The 23,522-nt window shown below is 54.5% G+C and overlaps 8 protein-coding genes across 8 annotated transcripts; 3 read left to right on the top strand and 5 right to left on the bottom strand.

Moving 5' to 3' along the window:
• Nucleotides 1-592: 592 nt before the first annotated feature.
• Nucleotides 593-1,866, bottom strand: CORC01_08239 (RTA1 like protein; the record flags this gene model as incomplete). The annotated part of the gene is made up of 2 exons (XM_022619872.1): nucleotides 593-1,186; nucleotides 1,300-1,866. 2 exons carry the CDS (start codon nucleotides 1,864-1,866, stop codon nucleotides 593-595), a joined length of 1,161 nt encoding a protein of 386 aa, XP_022473633.1.
• A 1,604-nt stretch (nucleotides 1,867-3,470) lies between these two features.
• CORC01_08238 (ab-hydrolase associated lipase region) lies at nucleotides 3,471-5,787 on the bottom strand (the record flags this gene model as incomplete). The annotated part of the gene is made up of 5 exons (XM_022619871.1): nucleotides 3,471-4,916; nucleotides 4,970-5,265; nucleotides 5,334-5,429; nucleotides 5,495-5,574; nucleotides 5,756-5,787. 5 exons carry the CDS (start codon nucleotides 5,785-5,787, stop codon nucleotides 3,471-3,473), a joined length of 1,950 nt encoding a protein of 649 aa, XP_022473632.1.
• Nucleotides 5,788-6,530: 743 nt separating this feature from the next.
• Nucleotides 6,531-6,990, top strand: CORC01_08237 (uncharacterized protein; the record flags this gene model as incomplete). Its single annotated transcript, XM_022619870.1, has 2 exons — nucleotides 6,531-6,555; nucleotides 6,623-6,990. The coding sequence occupies 2 exons, from the start codon at nucleotides 6,531-6,533 to the stop codon at nucleotides 6,988-6,990; spliced, it is 393 nt and encodes a 130-aa protein (XP_022473631.1).
• A 3,678-nt stretch (nucleotides 6,991-10,668) lies between these two features.
• On the top strand, nucleotides 10,669-11,858 carry CORC01_08236 (phosphopantetheinyl transferase; the record flags this gene model as incomplete). The annotated part of the gene is made up of 2 exons (XM_022619869.1): nucleotides 10,669-10,752; nucleotides 11,007-11,858. The coding sequence occupies 2 exons, from the start codon at nucleotides 10,669-10,671 to the stop codon at nucleotides 11,856-11,858; spliced, it is 936 nt and encodes a 311-aa protein (XP_022473630.1).
• Nucleotides 11,859-12,397: 539 nt separating this feature from the next.
• On the bottom strand, nucleotides 12,398-14,606 carry CORC01_08235 (uncharacterized protein; the record flags this gene model as incomplete). The annotated part of the gene is made up of 3 exons (XM_022619868.1): nucleotides 12,398-13,265; nucleotides 14,055-14,287; nucleotides 14,556-14,606. 3 exons carry the CDS (start codon nucleotides 14,604-14,606, stop codon nucleotides 12,398-12,400), a joined length of 1,152 nt encoding a protein of 383 aa, XP_022473629.1.
• Nucleotides 14,607-15,102: 496 nt separating this feature from the next.
• On the bottom strand, nucleotides 15,103-17,128 carry CORC01_08234 (uncharacterized protein; the record flags this gene model as incomplete). The annotated part of the gene is made up of 3 exons (XM_022619867.1): nucleotides 15,103-16,416; nucleotides 16,474-16,567; nucleotides 16,632-17,128. 3 exons carry the CDS (start codon nucleotides 17,126-17,128, stop codon nucleotides 15,103-15,105), a joined length of 1,905 nt encoding a protein of 634 aa, XP_022473628.1.
• Nucleotides 17,129-17,952: 824 nt separating this feature from the next.
• On the top strand, nucleotides 17,953-19,038 carry CORC01_08233 (uncharacterized protein; the record flags this gene model as incomplete). The annotated part of the gene is made up of 1 exon (XM_022619866.1): nucleotides 17,953-19,038. The coding sequence occupies one exon, from the start codon at nucleotides 17,953-17,955 to the stop codon at nucleotides 19,036-19,038; it is 1,086 nt and encodes a 361-aa protein (XP_022473627.1).
• Nucleotides 19,039-19,574: 536 nt separating this feature from the next.
• Nucleotides 19,575-21,651, bottom strand: CORC01_08232 (PHD-finger domain-containing protein; the record flags this gene model as incomplete). The annotated part of the gene is made up of 3 exons (XM_022619865.1): nucleotides 19,575-20,556; nucleotides 20,604-20,897; nucleotides 21,077-21,651. 3 exons carry the CDS (start codon nucleotides 21,649-21,651, stop codon nucleotides 19,575-19,577), a joined length of 1,851 nt encoding a protein of 616 aa, XP_022473626.1.
• Nucleotides 21,652-23,522: the final 1,871 nt, after the last annotated feature.

The following is a 23,522-nucleotide window of genomic DNA, read 5'->3' as shown; positions in this document are numbered from 1 at the left end:
TGGCTTGCTGTCGTCTCGAAAGAGCAGTTCAGGTGGCCCTAATCCGGTCGTACGTAACCAAATAAAATAAAACACGTTATCTTCACCTACTGCGCCAATGACCACTTGATGAGATGATGTCGTCCTGGATTACAATGCCGAATACCTAACTACAATGGACCTGGCTCTGGTACGTGGAATACAACTTGATTGATTTCTTAGGAAAATATAGTTGTGTCTTGAACAAGTACCAATGGGCCCAACATGCCGAGCGCAGCCTCTCAACCGCTGCATGTCACATCCGATGTTGAACTCTTGATTAACCGCCTCATTCCCACTCATGAAGCCACTTGCTCCTAGCTATGTAGTAAATAGTACCACGACAGGCCGAGTAGAGAAGTATAAGGAGAAGGACTTGATCATATCGAATACTTTTTACCAGCAAGACAATTGAAAAAAAAAGAAAAGAAAAAAAAAAAGATCTAGGTCTATGCTACTAATGTTTGAAGCGTTATGGAAGCCTCAAGAACAAAACTTCATGTCCTTGTTCGAAGAAGATACAACAAGGACAATGACCTCATTCGCAAACGCGCGAAAGAATCTGCCCATTTTCTCAGGCGGTCTCGATGGAGCTCCCCTTTTCATAAGAGTCAAAGTTGACCATCTTTGGTCCCGCGCTCATCCTGCGCGGCCTTGGAATGACCACCGGGCGATCCGTAGGCGGCTCAAACAACTTCTCACTACAAAAGGCCGGGTGGAAGACGTTGAGGCCGACGACGGAGATGACAATCATGACGCCCTCGAAGGCGATGAAGAGGTCCTGGCGGGCCATGAGGGGCCCCGTCCAGCCGCCGCTCAGCTCGATGACGCGGAAGACGCAGCGGACAAAGATGCAGACGGTGGAGAGGACGAGGGCGGCGAGGAAGCCCTTGAAGTGGGTCGAGTGGCGGAGGCGGACCATGTCCGGGTGGTTGTCGAGGACGGCGGAGAGGTTGGGGAGGTGGGCGCGGCGGGCGCGGCGGTAGGTGCGGAGGGCAAAGTCGGCGGCGACGAGCATGAAGGCGAACATTGTAAAGACTTGAAAGGCGAGGCCGGCAATCATGACGTTGTCGCCCGTCTGGGTGGGCTCGTTTCTCTTGCTGGCGACGGAGGCGATGCCGCCGCCTACGGCTTGGAGGAAGAGCGAGGTTAGGTCGCAGGGGATGAACTGATAGGTGTTGGTTTTTCTTATTTCATTTTATTTACTCTTTTGAAAGGGGGGGGGGAGGGGGAAGGGGGGACTTTAGGTCGGGGATGGATGGAATAGGAGGGTTTACATACAATTCTGGTGTACCACTTTGGCGGTATCCTCGAGTTGCCCGGACCAAACGCCGTGACGATCTGGCGGAGGCAGAGGTAGATACCCGCGGCGAGAAGGGCCGGGCCGACTGTCAGGCAGCAGACCTGAACGAGAAATGGGTTCTCGGACCACTGGTTCTTCCAGCTGACGATTCGGCCTCCGTAGCCAATCATCTCGGCGAGGACGCCGAGGATCATGGCCACGCTGAACAGATATGCCCGGCGGGTGCGGAAGACGGTCAGGACGAAGCCGACGAGCGAGAGGGAAAAGAGGGCGAGGAAGAGGGCGTTGGCGGGGAGGGAGACGCGGTACGAGTAAAAGGAGATGACGCCCTCTTTGCAGTACTCGAGGTCTGGTTTCAGAAAACAAAAGGCGGGGAGCCACTTTGCAAAGTCGATTTTGAGTTGGTTGATGACGGGCTGGGGCGGGGGGTTGTCGACGCTGTGGCCTGTCGAGGCGAAGATGTAGTTTAGGATGCGGTCTGGGTCAATCTTTGACGGGTCTGCGTAGGCCTCCTGGATGATGGCCATCATCTTTGGGTAGTCCATCGTTGTTGGATGGTTTGCGGTGTGACTAAGGGGGATGGGTTGATGGTTGGGTTGCGGTGACCGAAGGGCTTCAATGTCTTTCAATGACGAATTCTGACAAGGGGAAATGATGCAAAACTCTCAAAGAGAGGATTAAATGGGAAAAATGATGGGAGGGAAGATTGGGCGTATTGATATACGTGTGGTTCCTCAGGGTAGCCAAGCCTTTGCCGATATCCTCCATACGGTACCGAAAGCATCGTCGGGGTCGTATCGGGAGCATCGATGATGTGCAGCTTAGGTCAGGGGCAAAACGTACCTTGATGAGTGGCAACGCTCCCCGTTCAATGTATTCAAGAAAATTGTGTCACTACGGGCAGATGAAGAACCCTTTCGGTGTCACCTCGTCCGACTTTGGCAGCGTTGGAGCCAGCCACTTACACACGGCGCTGGGTCACCATGCAGGAGGGAGATATAAATGAACGGGTAAGTGCCCTATTGATCTGGCAAAGCACTGCATAGTGGATAAATTTGCTGCAACATAGAGTCCTATATGGCCTGTCATCTATGACAGTTCGTGGCGTTCCGAATAGTTGAATCCGTATCAACTTGTACTGAAAGCGGTCCTATGGCTGTCCACTTATTTAAGGAGCGGAAAAGTCCAAAGATATTTTGCAACATTGATGAGAATCACAGTCCTAATATCATTGGCAACGTGGAAGTGGGCATCTGCTGTTGTCTATTCGATCATCAACGCTGTAGCAGGTGATGATCTTCTCCTCCCGTCATGGGTATACTCATGGTCGTGAAACATGGGTAAATAGAAATGGGCTGGCAATGATGATTGACTGTCCAACTGCTCAAAGTAACATAGAACAACGGGGTTACAAGGGTGTTCGTCCAAACTATCCTAGTCTAGAGCTTATTCGAATACCAGGCTCCCCACACCCACTTGATCCTGTCGGACCGCACCCCAGATAGACTTTTTCAGATGAGGGTGGAAGCTCCCGATGGGAAAAGCACGTCCATATGTTGGTTTATTAAGAGGGCACGTGGAGGGGTAGTACTGGCATTGTCCAATTATCGAAATGCTGGCTTTCCGTTCAAGGGGACGCGGAGAAATGTCTGGATTGATACTCAAAACTTGCTGGTCACAGGTGAGAAGCAGATAGTGCTTCAGGAGAGGGCCCATACCCATATTCTTACTTCTCAAAATTGGTTTCCTGAGTCCGATTAGGTGGTTCCCTGACAACATCGAACCGTAACACGCGACCAAACGATCATCATCTTTGGCATATAGGGAATGACTGCATAAATAGCTGTAGGTTTGCATTCTCGTGTCGCGGTGAACAAAATAAACAGTGCGCACAATGATAGAGCAATCGAGAGCCCCTTCAAACTTAGAGGCCTCGAGCCGATGAGGGTTATGCAAATCGCCACACGTATCGGGGACTCGACATCATCACTACCACTAAACTTATAGTTCAAGATATGAATGAAGGCTCAGAGTCAGTCACTGGATGATTCAGATCAGAATGAGTACAGCGAATGTATTACAAATGAAAAATGTGCTGTTTTGCCGATTTGATCCAAACCATATCCTACACCTCTCCAGATTCCAAGATCTACGGCGCAACCGTCACGCGCTTCTTTTTCTTTCCACCATTCTTATTCTCATCAGGGACCACATTTGCAAGCCCCTTGGCGTCAAAAGGATTCTTGGTGACTACGCCGCCCAGAGCCTTACTCGTTCCCAGACTGATCCCCCGTCCCTCGCGCATGCTATCAAGGCTCAAATGGCTGCCTCCGCTTCCGCGACGGACGCCAATGCCCTTGAGCTTGGATGTCGGCGACTCGCGAGTATCCAACGAGCTGTCCGGTCTCTCTTCTCCCTCGGCTGCGCGGCTTGAAGGTCTATCTGGAGAGGGCGATGGTGGCTCGTCATCGGCTGCAACTTGGGAGTAGGGAGTGCGCAGGCGGGTGGTGTTATACGGGGAAGGAATTCCGGACGGTCGGTCCCGAGTCTTGGTTTGAGAAACGGGGGTCTCCACAGTGTCGACACCGTTGCCATTTTGGCGCTCGTCCACGGCGTTCGAAGCGTCACTAGCAGAGACATCGCCAGAAACATCGCTATCCCTATATGCGTACTTTCTATACGCGTTACCAGAACCCATGAGACTTTCTTGTCTCGCCAGCTGGTACCGATCATATTCCTCCTTGGTGTGTTGAGCATCGGTAAAACTGTCGAGTGCATCAAAGACATGAGGAAACACCTGAACATTGTTATCTTTACCCCAGAGAAAGTCGAGATGCTCATAGTGGGGGATCTCGGTGGCTATTGTCTGGGACGGAAGTTCCTTGAGCATCACTTTGATGTCGACCAACGAATCCTTGCCGCCATAAACAAGAACGATGGGCGTCTTAATGTTCCGTGTGGGGTACTTTGCGACCTTGGTGTACTTGCTCGAAGAGCTAATCGACATGGGCGGGTGGACGTCGTCGTCGAACATTTGGAACGACTTATTCCGGATGATCTGGAACCAGTGAACCACACTCTTTGTGCTGGTGAACGAGTAAAGGTGAGGGTAGGCTGCTAGCTTTTGGCTGAGGGTGATATTCTTCGTCTGCCAATTGAATAAAAAGGCAAGACCGATATCAATGAGTCTGACAAAGATGGGCGGGTAAAGAATGGACTGCCACATGGTGGCGGAGCTGAGAATGGATCGGCGGCCGAAGAGGAGGAACAGCACCTGAGGAGAGGCTTTGATCAGAGCGTCGACAATCCCATTGAAAAGACCTGCTGGCGACATGGCTGGTGCCAAGGCAATGAAGACATTGACCTGCTGGTTCAGCTTCGGGTGGATAGCAAGGGTGGCGAAAGCCTGCGCGGTTCCTTGAGAAAATCCAATGTATGACAAGCTCTCCTGCAAAGTCGTCTCCAGGATGTAGGAGATGCTGTCTGGGATGTCGTGGAACGCAAACTCGTCGATTGAAAAGTTCCAAAACTCAGTCGACTTGGGGGAATGATGCACCGACTTCTTCGAGTACTTGTTGCCGCGGTTGTTGCCAAGCTATTCCAATAGTCAGCAACTGCGCTCAAGCTTTTGCAAGGCGAAACACCGACCCAAACATCGTATCCCTTCTCGACGAGCACGAAAGGAAGACATCGCTGCTCATCGGTCAAGCAGACCCACACCTCTGAATTCATGAGGAGCCCATGGTGAAGGTACAAGACCTTCTTTCTCAAGCTTCCCGGTCCGTTGTTGACCTTTTGTTCTTCCTCACCCTTCTTCCATGCCAGCCGGTGCAGGCCGAGCAAGTAGCCATCCTTGGTCTGGAGGACATGCTCCTCGGCTTCATATCCGTACAAGCGGCAAAGGTCCACAAAGTCGGAGGCGTCTCTCACGGACGTGGAGATGGCTGCGCGGCATCATTGGGGTTAGCGCAACGGAAATCGCAGGGTTGGAGCAGCCGCCAGACACACGAACATTTCTTTTTCTGCTCGGCGCGCTTCTGTTCCGGCGTCGAAAATCGGTTAAACAAGCGACGGGAAGCTCTATAAAAGAGCGAGATGAGCGGCGAAGCTGTAGGAAATCGAGTTAGCTAGCTCGGACGTCACCGCTCGGCAGGAGGGAGGCGCATTTCGTACGCAGAGCCAAGGTCAGGATACGGATGAGAGCCTCGAGCCCGACAAGGAGGAACGACCCCACTAGAGCTACATATTCGACGCTGCGCAATGCCATTAGTGCTAGTCCAAGTCTAATCCGCGAGGTGCGCCGCATTGGAGAGAAGCTCGAGCTCGAGCGAGGGGACTAGGGGGAGACAAAAAAAAAAAGGATGGAGAGAGGGAAAGGGAGACAGAATCGCAGAATATGGTAGGCGGGCAAGGCGGGTTACGAGGATCTCTTACATGTTCAATCGCCCAATGAAAGGGATGGCCATCGTGGTTGCGCGATTGGAACGAAGTTAATCTAAGACGAACGCCGTAGCGCAGCAGGAACGAGTATGTCTAAGAGAGAGGCGGAAGAAAAGGTGCAAGGGGGACTCAGGCCATCATCGCTGAAACCGCAGACGACAAAAGCTTAATTGTTTTCCTAGTGTCCGACGGGCAATGGCGTTGGTGCTGGCGCAAGAATGTGTCAGCGGAACGAAGCTGGAAGTGAAGGGCCCGGTGTGGGAAGTCTGAGGTTTCTGGAGGAAGAATAGGTATGTGCAAGGCCAAGTGATGTCACATGTGAGGATGGCATCCCGTCTGAGTTGGAAGCTCCCAAAAAGGTCCAGGTCCAAGGTCTCAGCACACCTTCCCACGCGGGCCACGCCTCCTTGGCCCCTTTAAATCATTCCAATCACAGTTCTGACAGTGTGTCAGTGGCAGGGACGCTCGCGTGTGAGCACGCGGTTGGACGGAGGAGCCTGCACCCTTGCAAAAGTGGGGTTATCTTATTGAAGGACTGCAGGGACATCCAACTTTAGCGGCCCTCTGCGAGACTGCGACTCTCGCACCTTGCAGAAAACCGCTGCACGGGAGTGGGTCCTTTTCTTCTGGTATAGGCCAATCACAAATATGGTGTTTTTCCCCCGGTTGGCCGCCCATCGCAAACTCGAAGCTCCGACAGCTCCAGAAGTCGCACCACTTACTTCCCTGTACTCGTCTACTACCGAGGGAATGCCAAAACACCGTCACCATGCCTAGCTCTTGCAAAGAACTGCGTACGCCCTCTCTCTCTCCTGCTTCCACACGACCGACTGAAGACTGACTTGTTTCCTCCCCGACCAGGCGAGGCTCTCGCGCAATGCCTCCAGGAATCCGAGTGCGTCATGGTCCAGCGTAACAGCGCCTCCGACTGCCTCCGATCGCCCCTCGCCGAGGGCCTCCCTACAAAGTGCCAGCAGCTCAAAAAGGGCTTCGGCGAGTGCAAGCGCGGCATGGTCGACATGCGCAAGCGCTTCCGCGGCAACATGCCCGTCAACTACAAGACCATGAACGACGCCGAGGCCGGCAAGGGGTACCAGCTGTACGCCGGACGGCCCGCCTTCGCCGGCGGTAGGGGCCAGACCGACGGCAACGAGCCCGCGCCCAGGGACTGGCGCGAGGTCGAGAACGAACAGTACCGCAAAGAGCAGGAGACCGCGCAGAAGAAGTGAGTTGGGGAACGAGAAAGGAAGGGTGTATAAGAGAGGGGGTTCTCGCCGCTGGGCGCGGCGCGGAAACAATACTTGTACAAACTATTTGTATGACCTGAAGAGCGAAGCATAGGGAGGCGTCATGGCGTTCTCAAAAACGTGGCCTTGTTTAGGACAGGCCAAGCTGCATCTTCTCGGATTCTCGAGACAGACCACCTCGACTCAACCACGAGGCAACATATGCTTCTGTATTCAATGGGAATTCTAAGATTCGCACGGCCATAGACCTTCTCCACTAGGAAGAATGAAAACAAATCGAACACGTGATGGTGATGGAACATAAGCCGGGTGCATGTGGTCTAGGAGGTGTAAGCGGCACACTCGGGTGAACATGAGATAAATATTGCTCTGGCTGCAGCGCCCTTCAGATTTGGGCCGGGGTGACCTAAATGTTGCCCTAAGGCATTCAGGGTGTCGACGAGAAGCCAATTTAAAATGCCAGTTCCAGCTTATCTACGTAAGTCCTGGATGGGGCCCAAGTCGAAATTCACACCTGGATCGCACTGGTCCCCCGAATGCTTCTCCAACCTCGAGGGCGTCTGTATGACGGACACATTTTTTGAGAATTGGCACTTATTCTGACCAAAATATAAAGTTCTTAAACACCTGAGTGGTTCAAGAAGAGCGAAAATGGAAAGCACTTAGAAAGATGCATAACTGAAAAAGGCTCTCAAAGCAAATCGCCCTGGACAAACTGATGATGAAGCTCTTTCGTGCTGAAGCATCTCGAACATCTGGGAGCTTTTTCATGATTCGGATCATGGGTTGCTCGGATACTTGATTCGTTGCCCTAAACTCATCTTACATACCAGCCAACCCTCAAATTTGTCTGTAGTGACCAGTGATGTGATGAAACTTCGCACCATCTTCCGTTGATGAAGGCGATGACAACAGACGAAAGTTCAACAGTTTCCAATTCTGATCGTTGCAGAGTACATTGCAGAGTAGTTCTTAGGACTTCTCTTTTACAAAAGATTTGCACTCTTATTGGCTGTTCCTCATGCTGTACACTCTTAAACCTTTCAAGTTCCGCTGTTCCCAAAGTTGATCAACTACATCGCAAAAGTCCCCTCCCGAAACAGGGACGGATGGTTTCTTCATTCAAGACAACAGAGACGCAGATGTTTAATACGTTCTATTTCCAATGACCTGTATGTTTTTGAGTACCTATCTCTCGGAGATACTCTTCAATGTTGTTTCAAGTTGAATATCTAGAGAAGTTTTCGCAGACGAAGCTTACTCAACCACCTCTTAAAGGAAGATGACACTAGTAAACCTAATTGGGCTTGAAGACTTTTGCCTGGGGCATACCAAAGATCAAGTCGAAGAAACCGTCCCCTGAACAACGTGGGAGCCATCAGTGTATACTAGGGCACAGGAGATCCCATCACCCACCGGGTCATTTAAGACAGTAACAGATGCGGTGAATTAAATTGTTGATGATATCAAGCTGATTCAGTAGCTCTCCGAGCATTTATTTAGTTCCCTAAGCCGCCGGGTCTCGTGTCTCTCTCTCGACCCAGAGCTTCCTCAGCAATGCCGTCAACATATAGATCTTTATATGAACACCCCATTAACCGTGGGAATACACCTTCATAATCCAGTGCCCCGGATCCTACCCGCTCCACTGACCATCATCCCCTCTCCACACAATTATTCGAGTCTGGTTGGTCGGTACTCTCGCAGAAGCACCATAATCCCTCGCACCAACGAAAAGGTCCAGACTTTGCAAGGGACCCTCCACGCAATTTCGGACCCGCGCCGGCTCATCCCCGTAGAAGTACGGACACGATAACGCGGGCCCATCCTGAGCGCTTCATCGGGCTTGCCCAACTCTCGGCGTTGTGATGGGCTGACGTCGAAAAAAAAAAAAAAAAAGAAGAAAAAAAGATTTGGCGCCCCTTTCCCGTTCATTCACTCCTCCTTCTCTAACCCGTCCTTATCTCACGGAGAGACCAGGCCAGGCGAGTCAGGATGGATTCCCGCCCTCTCAGCCCTGTTCCCTATCTCGACGAAGAGACCGAGCCTAGGTGAGGCAGGCGGGATGTAGAGGATTGAATGGGAGGTGACAAAAGAGGAGGCGCCGTCGCTTCAGGCACACGCGGCTCTCTCCAGCGGACTCTCTTCATCCACGGCCAGCCGCGCCGGGGTGTTCGTAGCTGTGACGCACATTTTCCCCGGCGCGTGGACTCTTCGGACGGATCATCAACGCTTCAGGCCCGTGCGGATGCCTCCCAGCGGATTGTTGTAAAAAGTTGATTGAAAAGTTGTCTTTGATCCTCAACTGGACTTCGGCTGGCGTCCCATTGCCGCGTACACAGGAAAATCGAAAAGTTGAAAAAAATGTTTGCTCTACGCTTCTCAGATCAAGCCTCTCCTAAGAGGATGACGACCTGGCCAGCGGAACAAAGGAAGAAATTTGCACTCCTGGCCTGCTCGACGTCAGAACATGACTGTGGGTTTGTGGTCGTGGCTTGGCTGGTGGCCATGGCGGCGGAACAGGGGAGGCGGGTTGAGACAATGGAAAGAAGAAACGCAGGAATCTTTTGAGGAGTTTGGCGGAGAGACTCGGCTACGTGGCGAATTCTGTGAGCGAAAGTAGAATTGCGCTGAAGAGGAAAGGAGGAGCAGAAAGCAGTAGAGACGAAGGACGGACGAAGCAGATTTATAGAGAGCGTGAGACGGCGTAAGTCATGCCACTTCCATGTGTGCTGAGGTGGAGTTGAAGTTAAGAAAAGGTTTGGGGCGGCAAAAATGGAGGGGTCAAGCAGCGCGCTTTCGGTGTGATCTGCAGCCGCGACGCCCCTCACCAGGAAAAGGGCGCTAGCGGGCGTTGGTCCGCCTTGTTCCGGGGGGACGAGAGAGAGAGGAAGAGGCGCGGAGGTTGATAGGTAGGCACTTTGGCCCTCTGGCCCCTCTTTGCTGCCCCTCCAACCCCCCCCCGGACGGTTTCCAGCTTGGAGGGGACGTGGAAACGTCTCAACCTCTCCACCCCTTCCTACCCCTTCCCACTGCAAAACCCGCGGCAACCTGTGACAATCTCATCCTCGTCGACCAACGGTCCAAACCCCTCGGTGAAACTACGAGCGACTCGCAAATCCTCCCAAGAACTCGATGACCTGATGTCTGAAACTTGAGATTGCAAATTGCCGATCCGTCACTCGTCGCCGGGCTGCCCGTCTGCCAAGAAGATTACAGCTTACCTTACGGAGGCTTACTCGCTCGCTCCCTCACTCCGCTTACCTCACCGGACCCCGTCGTCCAATTGCTGACCCACGACGCTCGTCTCGGCGATCTCTGTCGTCTCGTCAATTTCTCTACCGGCGACAGCGGGGAGACAGCGTATCAAGAGACGCAACTTCAGCTTGTTGCCAATCTTGAACCTTATTCTGGTTTTCTTGGCAGGCACATTTCATCCCTCCTTTCGACGACAGGGCCGCACCTTGGGCAGAGTAGCTGCGCCAGAGCAGGCTGAAAGATTGCTGCTGACTCCAAAAAGAATTCCTGCTCCAGGAAACCTTTGTCGAGGCTGCAGGCTGCGTCAATAGAGAAGCAGACAGACGGGTATACTGCGGGGACCGACCAGCATTTGCGAGTCTGACAAGCATCCTCGAAACAACCAGAAAAGCACCGATCAAGATGGCCCCGACTATCATACAGTGGATCCTGGATACCCGGCAATTATGGCCGGAGGCCACTGAAACAAAGCAACTCGAGCAAGCCGTACGTATCGCATCCCGTTCCTGATCGAATCTGCGTTGCCCATTGCCCCATGCCCGTTTCGCGGTTCTGTGTTATTCAAACATGTTCCGGCGAACCATTTCAAAACTGCACGTCCCAAGTCGTCATCCCTCCCCCCCTTCTCTTTGCAACAGCACTTTAAGTCCCCATCCCTGCCTGCCTTTGCCCCTGGAAACTGGGTAGGAGAAGGAAGGAATTGAGAAACAAACTGACGCGAAACCGAACGCGCCCAAAAGGCATCCCGAGCTTTCGCACTCCTCAGCGCCGACGAGCGCAAAGCCGTGCTAAAGTACTACCACGTTCGCGACGCGAAGCTGTCCCTGGGTTCGCACCTTCTGAAACGCTACGCCATCAGCCGCTTCTGCGGCGTCCCCTGGCACGATGCCACCGCCGTCCGCGATGAACGCACCAAGCCCGTCTTCCGCGTCGCCGACGGCACCAGCCCGCTGAGCTTCAACGTGAGCCACCAGGCGGGCCTGGTCGCCATGTTCGCGGTCCACGGCTACGATGTCGCCGCCAGGGGCCCCGTCGACGTCGGCGTGGACGTTGTCTGCACCTCGGAACGCCGCACCAGGGATCATGGCATGCTGAGCAAGGAAGGGTGGCCCAAGTTCGTCGACGTCCACGCCGACGTGCTCTCGCCCATCGAGGCCAACTTCCTCAAGTGGCAGGTCCTCGCGGCGATCCCGCCGGGGTTGAAACCGGGAGCCTCGCTGGAGGCCGCGGCCGACTTTAAGCTGCGGTGCTTTTACGCGTTGTGGTGTCTGAGGGAAGCGTACGTCAAGATGACGGGCGATGCGCTCCTTGCGCCCTGGCTGGGGGATCTGCAGTTTAAAAAGTTCCGGCCGCCGACGCCCGCGGAGACCTTTGACGCCGAGGGCGAGGCGGTCGCGGATCATGAAATCATTTTCAAGGGTGCAAAGGTTGAGGATGCGAATGTGTCCCTAAGGGCCCTGGGTCCGGATTACATGACTTGCTCTGCTGTTCGGACGCCGGAGCACAAAGAGGACGCGCTCGCTTTCAAGTTGGGGCCGTACAAGATGTTGGATATAGACGAAGTGCTCTCTTTTGGAGAGGAGCACCAGTGATTCGTAATGTTCATAATTTCGACTCGATATAGATTCATGTAGATCTGTCTCATCATTTGTGGTTATCACGTTACCTGTCGCAAAATGGCTTGTGGATTGATCTCAAGTCTGGAGTGTTACTGGGAGGCCTTTCATACCTCATCTACGCTGTCTTTCTCTTTTCCCCCCTTTTGACGACGCAAGTTGGGGTTTTTCTGTACAATACGGCCATCAAATCTGTGAAGCAACTTCAACCAGTTTCAAATCTTACAACATCATCTATTGTCTTGAGCCACTGTTGCTCGTTGACAGAGTCATTTCCATCTGTTCACATCTCGCCCGTAACAGGAATGGCCGCCAAAGCAGCCACATGGATTGATTGCTGTGCATACTAATGATGTAGACAAGACTCGCGTTCTTCATCAAGGCGAGAATTCCAGTGAGCCCCCGATACCCCGAGATTCACCAGCGATTGGTTCGTGTCTCAACCTCCCTTTCTATCAGTAATCTCAGACATCGCATGGTTTAAATGAACCTTGAACTAGTTGTCAAGATCAGCATCAGCATACGTCCGCCAGCGCAAGCTCCGGCCAATGTGAACTCAGATCCCATATCCACTTCGACTTCAACCATCCCCTCGGCTCCTCGTCCTCCTCGGGAACCTCCCCAAACGCCTCCACAGGAAACAGCCAAAACCCGAGCGCCGGTCGCGGCGCCGCAGCGAGCACCTCGGGCCCGTCAAACTCGGGCCGCCTAGCCTGCAAGCCCGACGCCGTCGAGAAACAGCCCGCCGGCCGATCGCCGCCGCCACGTCCTCCGCCCGCGGGCAAGTCCCACCCGTGAAACCACCACTGCAGCTCGAGCCACCGAAAGTCCTCTTCGTGAAGGACCCTCGCCGCGTCTCTGCGGCTGCGGATACCTTCTTCTTCACCCGAGGCGTACATGATGCGGACGTCCAAATTTCGGTTGCCTTTCTCCTTCTCCATATCCTCGGGCCGTAAATCGACGTCGCGCAGGAGCATCCGCCAGCCGAGGGGCGCCTCCCTCGGATCGCACCCGCTACCACCAATCTTTTGGAGATCCCGCGAGATTCCGTCCCGCGGGTCCGGTAGGGGCGGTTCGAAAAAGGTGAAGCTCGGGAACACGGGGACGCCGTAGTTGAAGACGTGGGCGCGCATCCAGTCCAGCACGCTGAGGGCGCGCGCGCCGCGAGGCGTGCACTTGAACCAGAGGCTCTGGAGATCCTTTGCGGCGGTGGCTCTGAAGGCTTCTAGTGCGCGGCCTTCGACAAAGGTGCGCTTGGGTGATGTGTCGTGGGCCGGCACCCGGTAGTCGTCTTCTTCTGTGACTAGGTGCTGGAGACCGCGACCTTTGGGGTCGTGGGCCCGGAGATCGTGGATGAAGTCAAAGAAGATGCTGTACGCTTTTCTGTGCGAGATTCGTAGGTAGTCCCAAGTCAGATTCAGTCGGATAGTATATTCCCTCTCGCTGTGTTTGTCTTGCCTGAGACGACACGGCAGTTGCGTTGAGTAGAACGACAGTACGGCGTCCCGTGATTCTCTATTTACCCTCATTAGATTGGGTAAGAGGGGCCTTCGAGCTTCGATTATGACCCTGTAGTGGTCCCCAGTCAATTGATGACCCAGGCTGTTGAAGAGAGCGGGTCGTTCAGCGACATTGGGTTCATCGTCTCCTTCCCTCTGCTCTTTTTCTTCCTCCTCGAGTTTGATATGTATCAAGCGATGCCGCTGTAACGCATGTTTCCAAATGAGAAGACGAATCTCTACCGGAAACTGCTGGAATAACGCAAAGCTGGATTCTTTGGTTTTCAAAGGGTCTGGATTGAATAGCTCCAGATGCGGCCGCCTGGGCATCGACGTCTCCATCTCAACGTTGTGGCCGAGTCATATTTCTCACGAAACCCTGAAGAGTCGACTAATTGTCTATGGCTGCACAAGGCGAAGCGGCATGAGCTTTTCCTTCCTGACGTAAGGCCAGGCAGAAATGCGGAGGTCGAGACTGTGGCGTCCAACGATGTCTCAAATCGTCTAGGCGCAGCCATCGTGCCGTCCTCGTTGGGGTACGTCGATCTACGTCATTCCCGATTGGGAAATTTGATGAAGTGAGGTTGTTGAGAGATGTGAAGGAGGCATTAATGAAGTAAGTATTGGCGTTGAAATCTTTCTTCCTGGTGATCAGTCATCCGTGGTAGACTACGCCTTCAACCCCTCACTCCCGAGCTTGTTCCAAATCTTCTCGGTGTTCTCAGCCAGCCTGGGTAGCACAGCACTCACCCCGCTGGGCGATTCAGCAAGATAAAGAGGCACCACGCGCGTAGCCCCCTTGTTAACCTCCAAAATCGTTCCGTCGCCGTGCTCTGGGTTCTCGCAAAGCTCAAGCATGCCCCGCGTAATCTCTTGCGCTTCCAGGAACAGTTCGCTGCCCTCGCCCTATGCCATGTGCTTCTTCCCCGGATCTTCCAGCCACATTGGGGTCTGCGGTCTCTCGTCAGCAACAACCTTCTTCTGTAGACGCAAGGTAATAGTGTAGAGAAATATACTGACCATCACGGCCCCCGGCGCAACAGCACTGCACCGAATGCCCAACCAATCTCTCATCCCCCCCATAAACCTCGCGGACCCATGAGGGCCATGCTTACTCGCGATGTACAGTGGCGTCCCGATACCCGCCGCATGGCCCGCGATGCTACTAACGTACCCCAGGCACTCCTGAGCCCGCGCCGGTGACGATTGCGAATTTTCCTGCCATGGACAAAGACAGGATAACGGCTGCCTGGAGTTGCGGAGTCTGAGATGAAGAATGAAGTCTGAATGAAGAGTAGATCGTAGCCCACGAGGAAGTGCGACACCTTTGGTATGAAGTAACCCAAAATTGATGCAGAGGTGTCTTAAGCGGGCATCAACACCACCCAACGTCCGCTCGGCTCTGCAGTGGCTCTGCGATGGCTAGGTATGTCGCAATTGACGGGCACCTAAATCTGGCGCCGTCCTCGGATATGTGTTCGGAAAGGTTATTGTCGGATTGGGATGCAACTTGGAAACTTGGGGGTATTACTCGATGGGTGCCCGGTTGACGTGGGGGTGGCTGTCGATCGAGAAACCCCGCCTGTTCATACAGATTTGATGAGCATAATGGGACGCCGTTCACATACGACCTGTATGCGATGTGTCAATAATCACATGAGTATGGAAAATGGTAAAGCGCAACATCGTGTTAAACTATCAACAAGAGATAGTTACAACGCTTATGCCGTCTTGGAACCCTTTTCCTCATCAGGAACCCGTCTGGATATATCATTCGAGGCCACCAAGCCCTCCCGGTGCCGATCACTCTCGTCATCCTCCGGCTTGCCCTCTCTAGTCGCCCATCCATCGACGTACCGCAACGTCTGCCGGCTCCAGATCCTGTTCATGAAGAATAAACGTACGGGGACCAAAATGATAATGATGATGGGGAACCCAGGCGCGGCGACAGTCAACGTGACGCCAAAAACGATACCCGTGAGGACGATCTGCGCGAGCGTGTAGAAATGGATCCCGAGCCAGCTCGCGCCGTGGGGCAGATCGGGAAGCTCCGAGATGGGGGTCAGGAGCTGCCAGATCCTCGTCAGGATCGGGTTCACAGACAGCGATTGGAAGCCCATGAACATGAACAGGCCCGCGAGGACCGAGGTCGGCGTGAAGCCCAAGACGTGCTGGAAGGGCGGCGAGACAAAGAGCAGGATGCCCGCCGCCTGGATGAAGGCCGAGTACCGCTGCTCGTGTACGCGCTGTACGGGCTTCGCGGGGGGACCCTCGCCGGGCCCCTCGGAGTCGTCGGTGGGCGGCGGGTCATCGTAGACGGTGTACATCAGGGACTCTGAGTGGAGCGGCGCTTGCGGGAGGAGGCCGTTGGCGGGCGGGATGCCGAGGATGCCGCACATCATCGTCGTGATGCCCAGGAGCATGACGTCCCACGCGTAACCACCCGGCTTCTGGGTCCCGTACCGCTTGGCCGTGCAGATGATGCTGCTAATCTCGTGGTCAAAGTAGAAGAGAACGGTGATGATGATGCCCGGGATAATGGCGATGAAGATCCAGCCAATGGGCAGTTTCCAGAACTCGATAAAAAAGTACTCCCGGCTCGGAGACGACGGCCGGAACGACTTGGAGACCTCAAGCCTGTTGTGGTCGAGGGTCGCCAGGTCGCCGACGTACGGCATGCCGATGAAGAAGATGATGGAGATGGCGGCGGCGTACTCGGTCAGGCCCATGCGGACGTACCTGTGAAACAGTGGTTTCCACGACACCGCTGTCGACAAAAAGATGGCGAGGAGACAGGTCCCCGCCGCGCCGATGATGGAGTAGAGAAACGCCGCGAGCGAGACGGCTGCCTTTGTGCGCTGGAGCTCCCTGATGGCCTTGTGGAAGTAGATGACGCTGTTGAGGAGGGAGAAGATATCGGCGCTGAAGTCGGTGACGTATTGCATGGTGTAGTCGTGGGCGTTGAATATGGCCAGGAGGAAGTGCATCCAGCCGGAGTGTATCAGAGACCAGGCCATGAAAGGTAGGAAGGGTATCTGCCAGAGTCAACTGTTGATACTGCCAAAGTCTCAGAGGTAGGCAAATCACAATACCTTGAAGGAGTTCTCGCATAATGTGTAAATGTTCTCTGCCAATACCGAAAACGGCCCCGTAACACCAAGAATCGTCAAAGGTTGAGCCGAGAACCTGGTAAACCATGTTAGAGCCATGCCGGGCAAAGCAATACCCACAGACTAAAAGATCTACTCACAAGGCAAAAATGATGCCGCAAAGCCCGGTACTGAACACCACCTCAATTGTGCCCCACGACTCCCCAGTCAGGACATACAAATCGCTCGCAAACGTGATGCCAGGCAAGATGTTTGTGAAGAAGACGTACACCGCACTCGCCAGGACAAGCTGGTTGAACACGGTCCAATCAGAAAGATACCGCAGCTTGAAGTTGCCAAAATCCTCCTTCAGCAACCGGAACGGCCTCAACTTGCCGTCCCTTCTGACATAGCCCCGCCACCTGCTGCTGGTGCCGTCGTCTCTGCTACGTCCATTGCGCCCTTCAGTGCCTGTATTATCGACGGAAACTCTTTCCCGATCTTCTGCCTTTTGGGTAGACCTCCTCTCTGCCCGGTCGCTGGTGAGGCCGGGCGACTCGCGGACCGGTGTTATGACATCGTCCTGAGCTCTGGGTAATGTGGCCGGATGCGGTCCGCGGTCATTATCAGGCCCCGCAGGCGTTAGACCTGGTGGCATGTGGGAGTGGTTTCACGAGTTTGACCGCAAAAAGAACCTGAATACAGCATGTAATATACGAGAAATGGCGGCCTAGTGGTCAGGCAAAGAGAATGAAAAGTGTTGCGTCGGCCTACACAACATGAAGGTGATCAAAAACAATATCTCGAAGGACGAGGAGATGTTAACCAAACGCTGCAAACGAAGGAGACGAGAAGCACTCCATAAAAGCCAGACGGTTAAACGGCAAAGGATTACTCTAACACCACCACTCCTTAAGGCACTTCTCCCATCCCAACACCCCATCTTGCAGCCCAAGGTCCATGGATTCCCTTGACTCGAACAGCTTTCCAGGGCTTCCTAAAAAAAGAGTAGGTTCGGGCCCCGTTTCGACAAATCGACTTTCCGCCGTTCCCCACGTGCTCATTGGCCAGTCTTGGCAAGTTTAGCCCCACAGCTATCTTGCGCTGGCGCCAAGGTACGCACGGCCCAGACCAGGATAGCTTGACAGCTGACGTCATGTGTCGATGTTGGGGCCGCAGATTGCCCCTCCCATTTCAGGGATCTTCTTCTCATTCAGCCAATCAGAAGATGCGACGCCGCGAGGCTATCGGGCAATAGCTACCAGGCTGAAGAAATTTCGACCCGGCAACTTTCAATCTCCCGTAATTACCTGCCTCATCAGCGCCAGACCTCCCAAAGTGCTACTCACCAGGGAGTCAATTGGCCACACAACAATGAACAGGTGACCGCTGGAGACGGATCCTTACTACAGGGCACCCAACAGTTGAGCCAGGCCCGTCCAAACTTCCAAACCTCTCCCCCATAATTACCTCGACAAGACGATGCTACCGACAGCCGCGCGCCGGGGGGGCGCCTTCGTGCCCCGCCTCCGCTTCGACGTCTCCGAGTCCATCCCCCGCTCCTACTACCTAGGTCACCACCACGCGGCACTCCGCGAAATCTCCAACCGCTTATCCGATGTCGGTCTGGTCCTGGAGTGCCGCGACTACCGCGTCCCCCTCACGAGCTGGAACCCCGTTCTCGACCGCGCCATCGCCGGCCGCGAACGCATCGTCGTCTACACCCACCGAGACCTCGGCACCGACAGCCCCGCCTCGGTAGAGCAAAGCCTACGACGCTTCCACAGCGGCCGCTCCCCCGTCGGCGGCACGCCACAGCGCGTCGTCTTCTGGCGCAAGGACGACCCCTCGACCACGAAGCAGCTCCTCTCCGAGATCAGAGCCGTCGCGCACTCGGTCGACAGCCTTACGGGCATGCGCGCGCTGGTCGTCGGCATGCCCAACGTCGGCAAGAGCACGCTCCTCAACAAGCTTCGCGTGCACGGCATGCACAAGAAGCCCAACGTCGCCAAAGTCGGCGCCCAGCCCGGCGTGACGCGCAAGCTATCGTCGCCGGTGCGCATCCTCGACGCCGAGAGCGACGGCGGCGTGGGTCTCGGCGAGGGCGTCTTTGTGCTCGACACCCCGGGCGTCTTCATGCCCTTTGTGTCCGAGGCCGAGAGCATGGTCAAGCTCGCGCTCGCGGGCTCCGTAAAGGACGATCGCATCCCCATGGAGATCCTCGCCGACTACCTCCTATACCGGCTCAACCTCTCCGACCCGAGCGCGTACGCCAAATATTGCGAGCCCACGAACGAGGTTAATGAGTTCCTCCTTGGAGTTGCCCGCAGAACGGGGAAGCTCAAGAGCGGCGGAGAGGCAAACGCGGACAGCGCGGCCGACTGGATTGTCAAGCAGTGGAGGGTCGGGAACCTGGGCAAGTTTGTGCTCGATGGCATCAATGACGAAGCATTCAAGGAGAAGGAGTTGGCGAGGGAGGGACAAGGCCCGCTAAGCATGAACCAGGCACGAAGGAAAGAGAAGGAAGCAAGGAAAGAGCGAGCAATGAACAAGACTAAAGCAGTTTAGGGCAAGAAGGAGTAGCAGTAGATTGTTCGTGTGAGAATTACAGAAAGATACCCCACACTCTATATCAAATACATGTAAAAATAACGAGTTGTCTCGTAAGAGAGTAATTTTGTACACCTTATCCTTCAAAAAAGAAAATGAGTAGATCGGTTCGAAATTATTCCGGACAAGGACCAACTTCAACTCAACTTGGGTGCATCACTAATAACGTCGCCCGCAATCTTGGAGACTCGCAAGCGTCCGGGTATCCCACAATTCTCCTGGAACCTGACATTATGAACTGACAGTAAGACCGCACGGTCAGTGCGTACATGGACAACGACTCATAAATGGCCTTTCTTCAAGCCTTTTGCTCCGATAGTATTTTCGATACCCCAAAGAGACCAAACGCCGCAAAATATCAAACCGTGTAGAGCCGTGAAATGCCGTTGGGGGCAGGCTTTGATATCATACTCCGAAACGAAAGCAACCATTCGGCTTTAAATGAGCGACCATTCGCTTGTTTAGATGGCCAGCCACGGCCAACAAGACCTTGCTTAAGACGCAAATTGATTCTGCCATCGCAGGAGGTCTCGAGTGAGGGCATCCATCATCTCCACACAATTCAGGGCCTTGAAGTCTTTCGACTCAGGTCCATTTTCGTCAGCTGTCGCAGTGCCGATAGGCGAGTTCTTTGATACTGCGGAGTCGCCGTTGACGCTAATTTTTGGTGCATCTGGCGCAGCCGTTGCGCGCGGACTTTGTTGTTGAGAGCTGTTTTGGCTACTCCTAGATCCCGGTAGTGCCTCACCGGCCAATTCCACTTGTGTCTTGGAAATGAAGTCGAGGAACGCTGAAACTCTACGTTTCATGTCGTTCATTGATACTTTGCTGTGGGCGCTGTTTGCCTTTGTCCTGGTGTGCTTCGGATGATCCGAATGGGAGTGTTTGTTTATACCAGCGCCAGTGTGGTCGTCATGATTCCGTCCAATATCTCTAGACATTGACCTTGCTGGTGTGTCTTCGTTGTCGTCGCGGTCTTTCGTGTACTGATTTCGACCCTTGCCTCTCTTCTGGTTGTTACGACTTGTTTTCTTGTGTGAGCTTCCGACCGGTGCCTGATTCGCAGGCGGAGTGTCTGGGGTCGGGGCAGAGGACGGGGGCGCCTCAACAGGCACCGCAGGCTCGGTGCTTGGTTTGACAGCAGGTCGAGCTGTCGCGAGGGGGACCTCTTCTGACGGATCCGATTCTGCGCCCACGTGAGCTTCAGATTCCTTACCCGGGTTGAGGGGAGTCGTACCCTCGGCCCTCCTACGATCTGCACGACCCTTCCGTCGATTGGCTGCTTCTGCCCGCTGGCGGTCGCGCTCTTCTCGGTCCGACTTTTCACGCTGCGTACGAGCACCGCGAGGCTTCTTCGATTGCCCACTTCGACCGTTGTTTTCCTCATCTGTTTCGTCTTCAATGGCTTCGGTCTTCTCCGGAGGCGGCGACATTGATGGCGAGCTGGTACGCTGTCTCTTCAGACTTGCCAAATTTCTACTACTATTAGTGAAAGCCAGTCCAGGGGACCTTTCGGTACTCACTCTATGCTGTCACTGCGACCTCGCTTCGTTCGTCTTGACGTGGTATCTGTAGGCTCCGAAACCGTCTCTTCTTTGCTGGCCTCGATGGCCCGTCGCAATTGTTCATCCTCATCGTATGCGGCATCCCGGCTGTTCATGGTCGACCTTCGCTTCGAGGCCTGAGTAGCAGACGAAGCGCGGCCCCCATTCTTGCCTGCTTCCTTGGGCGACTTGGTGCCGTCCTTGACCAAGGACGCGGCCCGGGATGTCGCGCGGGACGGGCGGTTAAGTGGCAAGTAATTCGAATATCGTTGTCTACAGAATGAGACAAAGTTAGCATTGTAAAAGCGCTAGAGACGTCGTTGATTGAGCCTCGCCGCATTCAGGTCCATGTTCTCCAGTGATCTTGCCGCCGACCGGCACTTTCAGGTCAATAGCAGCGTTGTGGGCGACAAGGCACTGAGAGCTTCTGGGTGGAATTGTGGATTGCTTACCCGTTGGTTGCTGAGTGAATCTTATGTAAATCCTTGCGACACTTTTCGCAAAAATATTCATCAGGAGAGCTCTCCTCGGTGAAAATGCCGACGCAGGCGCCATGTTGCCAGACTTTGCAGACGTCACACTGGACAAATAGACCAGAGACCTCATCAGACAACTCGATGCTGGCAAAGAAATCTGCCTCTGGGTTATGCTTCCCGTGCTTGGTGTCCTCTTCGAAGGGCGGAGGTCCCGGGTATTCGTCGAAACCACAGACGCAGCGTACTGACTCGTCGTCCTCCTGGACGTCGTCACTGCCGGTGGCCATATCGTAGGGGTCGACCCGAGGCTTGTCGCGGGTGTCTTCTTGAGCGCGGGTACGGCGCCGCGAGGGGAGGGCGTCCTCAAGGTCTTCGGGTGGCTCCGAAGATAGCGAGGCGCTCGGGGTGGACTTGGCAGAAGAGGTCTTGTTGAGGGATCTGGTTGTTCGCTCGCCGCGACTCGAAAGACTCGATGTTGTCGAGGATTGCTGTGATTGAGAGACGGTGTTGCCTCGGGCTCGTGAAGAACGTCGAGGAGAGGGGGGTGCCATTGAGGCAGCGTAAGAGGACGGCGGAGAGAGGGGGAGGACGAGGAAGAGTTCGGAAGAGCGAGGAGGAGAGGAAGAGTCGGCGGAGGCGTGTGACTGAGGCAGTACAAGATCTCGCTGTCGCAAGGGTGAAGCCAGAAGGCAGAGAGTAGAATTGGGGTATCGGGGCGAGGGGAAAGAATGGTAACGAGAGTGGGCAGAGAGCAGGTCGGGTGGGTTGTTGTGGTTGTGGTGGGATGGCAGTCGGGCGAGCGAGGAGCAAGAAATGGGCGCGACTCGCAAGTCGGGCTAGAGAGAAGGGAGGACTCGGGTACTCCAGCAAGACTTTTGAGGGGATCGAACTGTTCGCATGCCTGACAATCGAGGGCAAGGTAAATTCATGTCGTGACAGGTCAATAGAGAGAGGAGGAGGAGAGAGAGGAGCCGGCGTGTGGAGGTGGAAAAGGTTTAGAGCAGGAGTGCGCCCTGGGAGAATGGTTCTCTGGGTGAAGGAAACCGGCGGGCGACAGACTGGAGCAGCGACTGGAGCAGCACCGCACGCTTCGGGCTTGTTAAGTGTGGTGCGGCGCCTCTTTCGCTCTGGCGTGCAGGAGCTGCCGCTGCCCTCTGCGCAACGCACCCAGGGAAAAGAGCAGCTTTGCGGGGCTGGGGCCAGGTGCTGCCAATGGCTACGGAGGTGATTGTGCTGCATAAGTCCCTGCACAATAAAAAAAGAAGGGATCCCGGAACATGGTGGGATGGGAATTGTGTTGTGCTGTGCCTCATCGGAAAAACCATGGCGATGACAGTCTGTGTACTAGCGACTTTGGGTGGCACTGTGCTTCTCCCACAAAGTGCCCTTCAAAAAGGCGGAAAATCGGTGTATCTGGGACCAGTTGATCGAGCAGCACCAGGGATTTTTTTCCGAGCCCACCATCGTTGCATCTCCCAAGCACAGGTCCCCCGCCCAAAGCTACAGTCCATGATTTTCCCGTGCCAACGGTGCTCGTCTAATCTTGAAGCCAATTTACCGCCCGCTCCCGCTGTCTCTCCATTCTGCGGCGAGTCACTTCTGCACAGCACACAGTGTGCATCTCTTCCCACTTTAACCCTTCTGTGCTCCGTCGCTCCCTCGTCACCCTCGCCTCGAGCTTTGGGTTCCTGGCCAGTCCAAGTCACCACTGGATTCCACTACCTACCTACGGATACCTACCTTAAAAAACTTACCCCCCCAACCTCCCCCCCCCAGGCAGTCTATCCGCAGCGGAGCCCTGGCCTGCTTATCTAATGCGTTTCGAGCGGCCCTGGTTGACCTACGTCTCCTAATCACACACTAGACATTATCAAATGCTGTCATTAGCAATCAAAGCTGGGGAATTCGATTCAAACATTGGCTTTCCCACAATCCGTCCAGAGCTCGATCGGCCTTGCTGTCGCCTTTGCATCGCACCTGAACGACGTCTTTCGCCTGACTGCACACTTTGCTTGTTCTAGCTCCTGTGTGCCCAAAGTCGAACGCGGAGCAAACCCGGCCGAATTCTGGTGGACCGAGTTGGTATGCCCGCTCCCCTCTTCTGCCGAACAGGCAGAGAACCGCTCCTACTTTACCTGAGGCTTGTTGCGCAGCACTCCCTTGACTTGTTCAAGGAGAGGAGGATGTGATCGAACGGACCTGTTTGGACATGCAGGACGTGTTTGTCTGGCTAGTGGTTGGGCCAGCTCTCTGTTGCGGACATACGCTGATGGTTGGGCAAACTCAGGAATCAAGGGTTACGAGCTCCTCCCGCATTTAATACGGATCTATTCCCCCCCTCTCTCGAACCCCCCAACCCACCGACCGAGAGCCTTTTGCTGTAGCAAAACAAGAACGGCCCCCTGCACTGCTAGCAGCCTCC

This window comes from Colletotrichum orchidophilum, assembly GCF_001831195.1.
Source record: "Colletotrichum orchidophilum strain IMI 309357 chromosome Unknown Scaffold_69.1, whole genome shotgun sequence".
In the NCBI taxonomy this organism is placed as follows: Eukaryota; Fungi; Ascomycota; class Sordariomycetes; order Glomerellales; family Glomerellaceae; genus Colletotrichum; species Colletotrichum orchidophilum.
The sequence above is the reverse complement of the archived record's forward strand: the minus strand, read 5'-3'. Positions and strand labels throughout refer to the sequence as shown.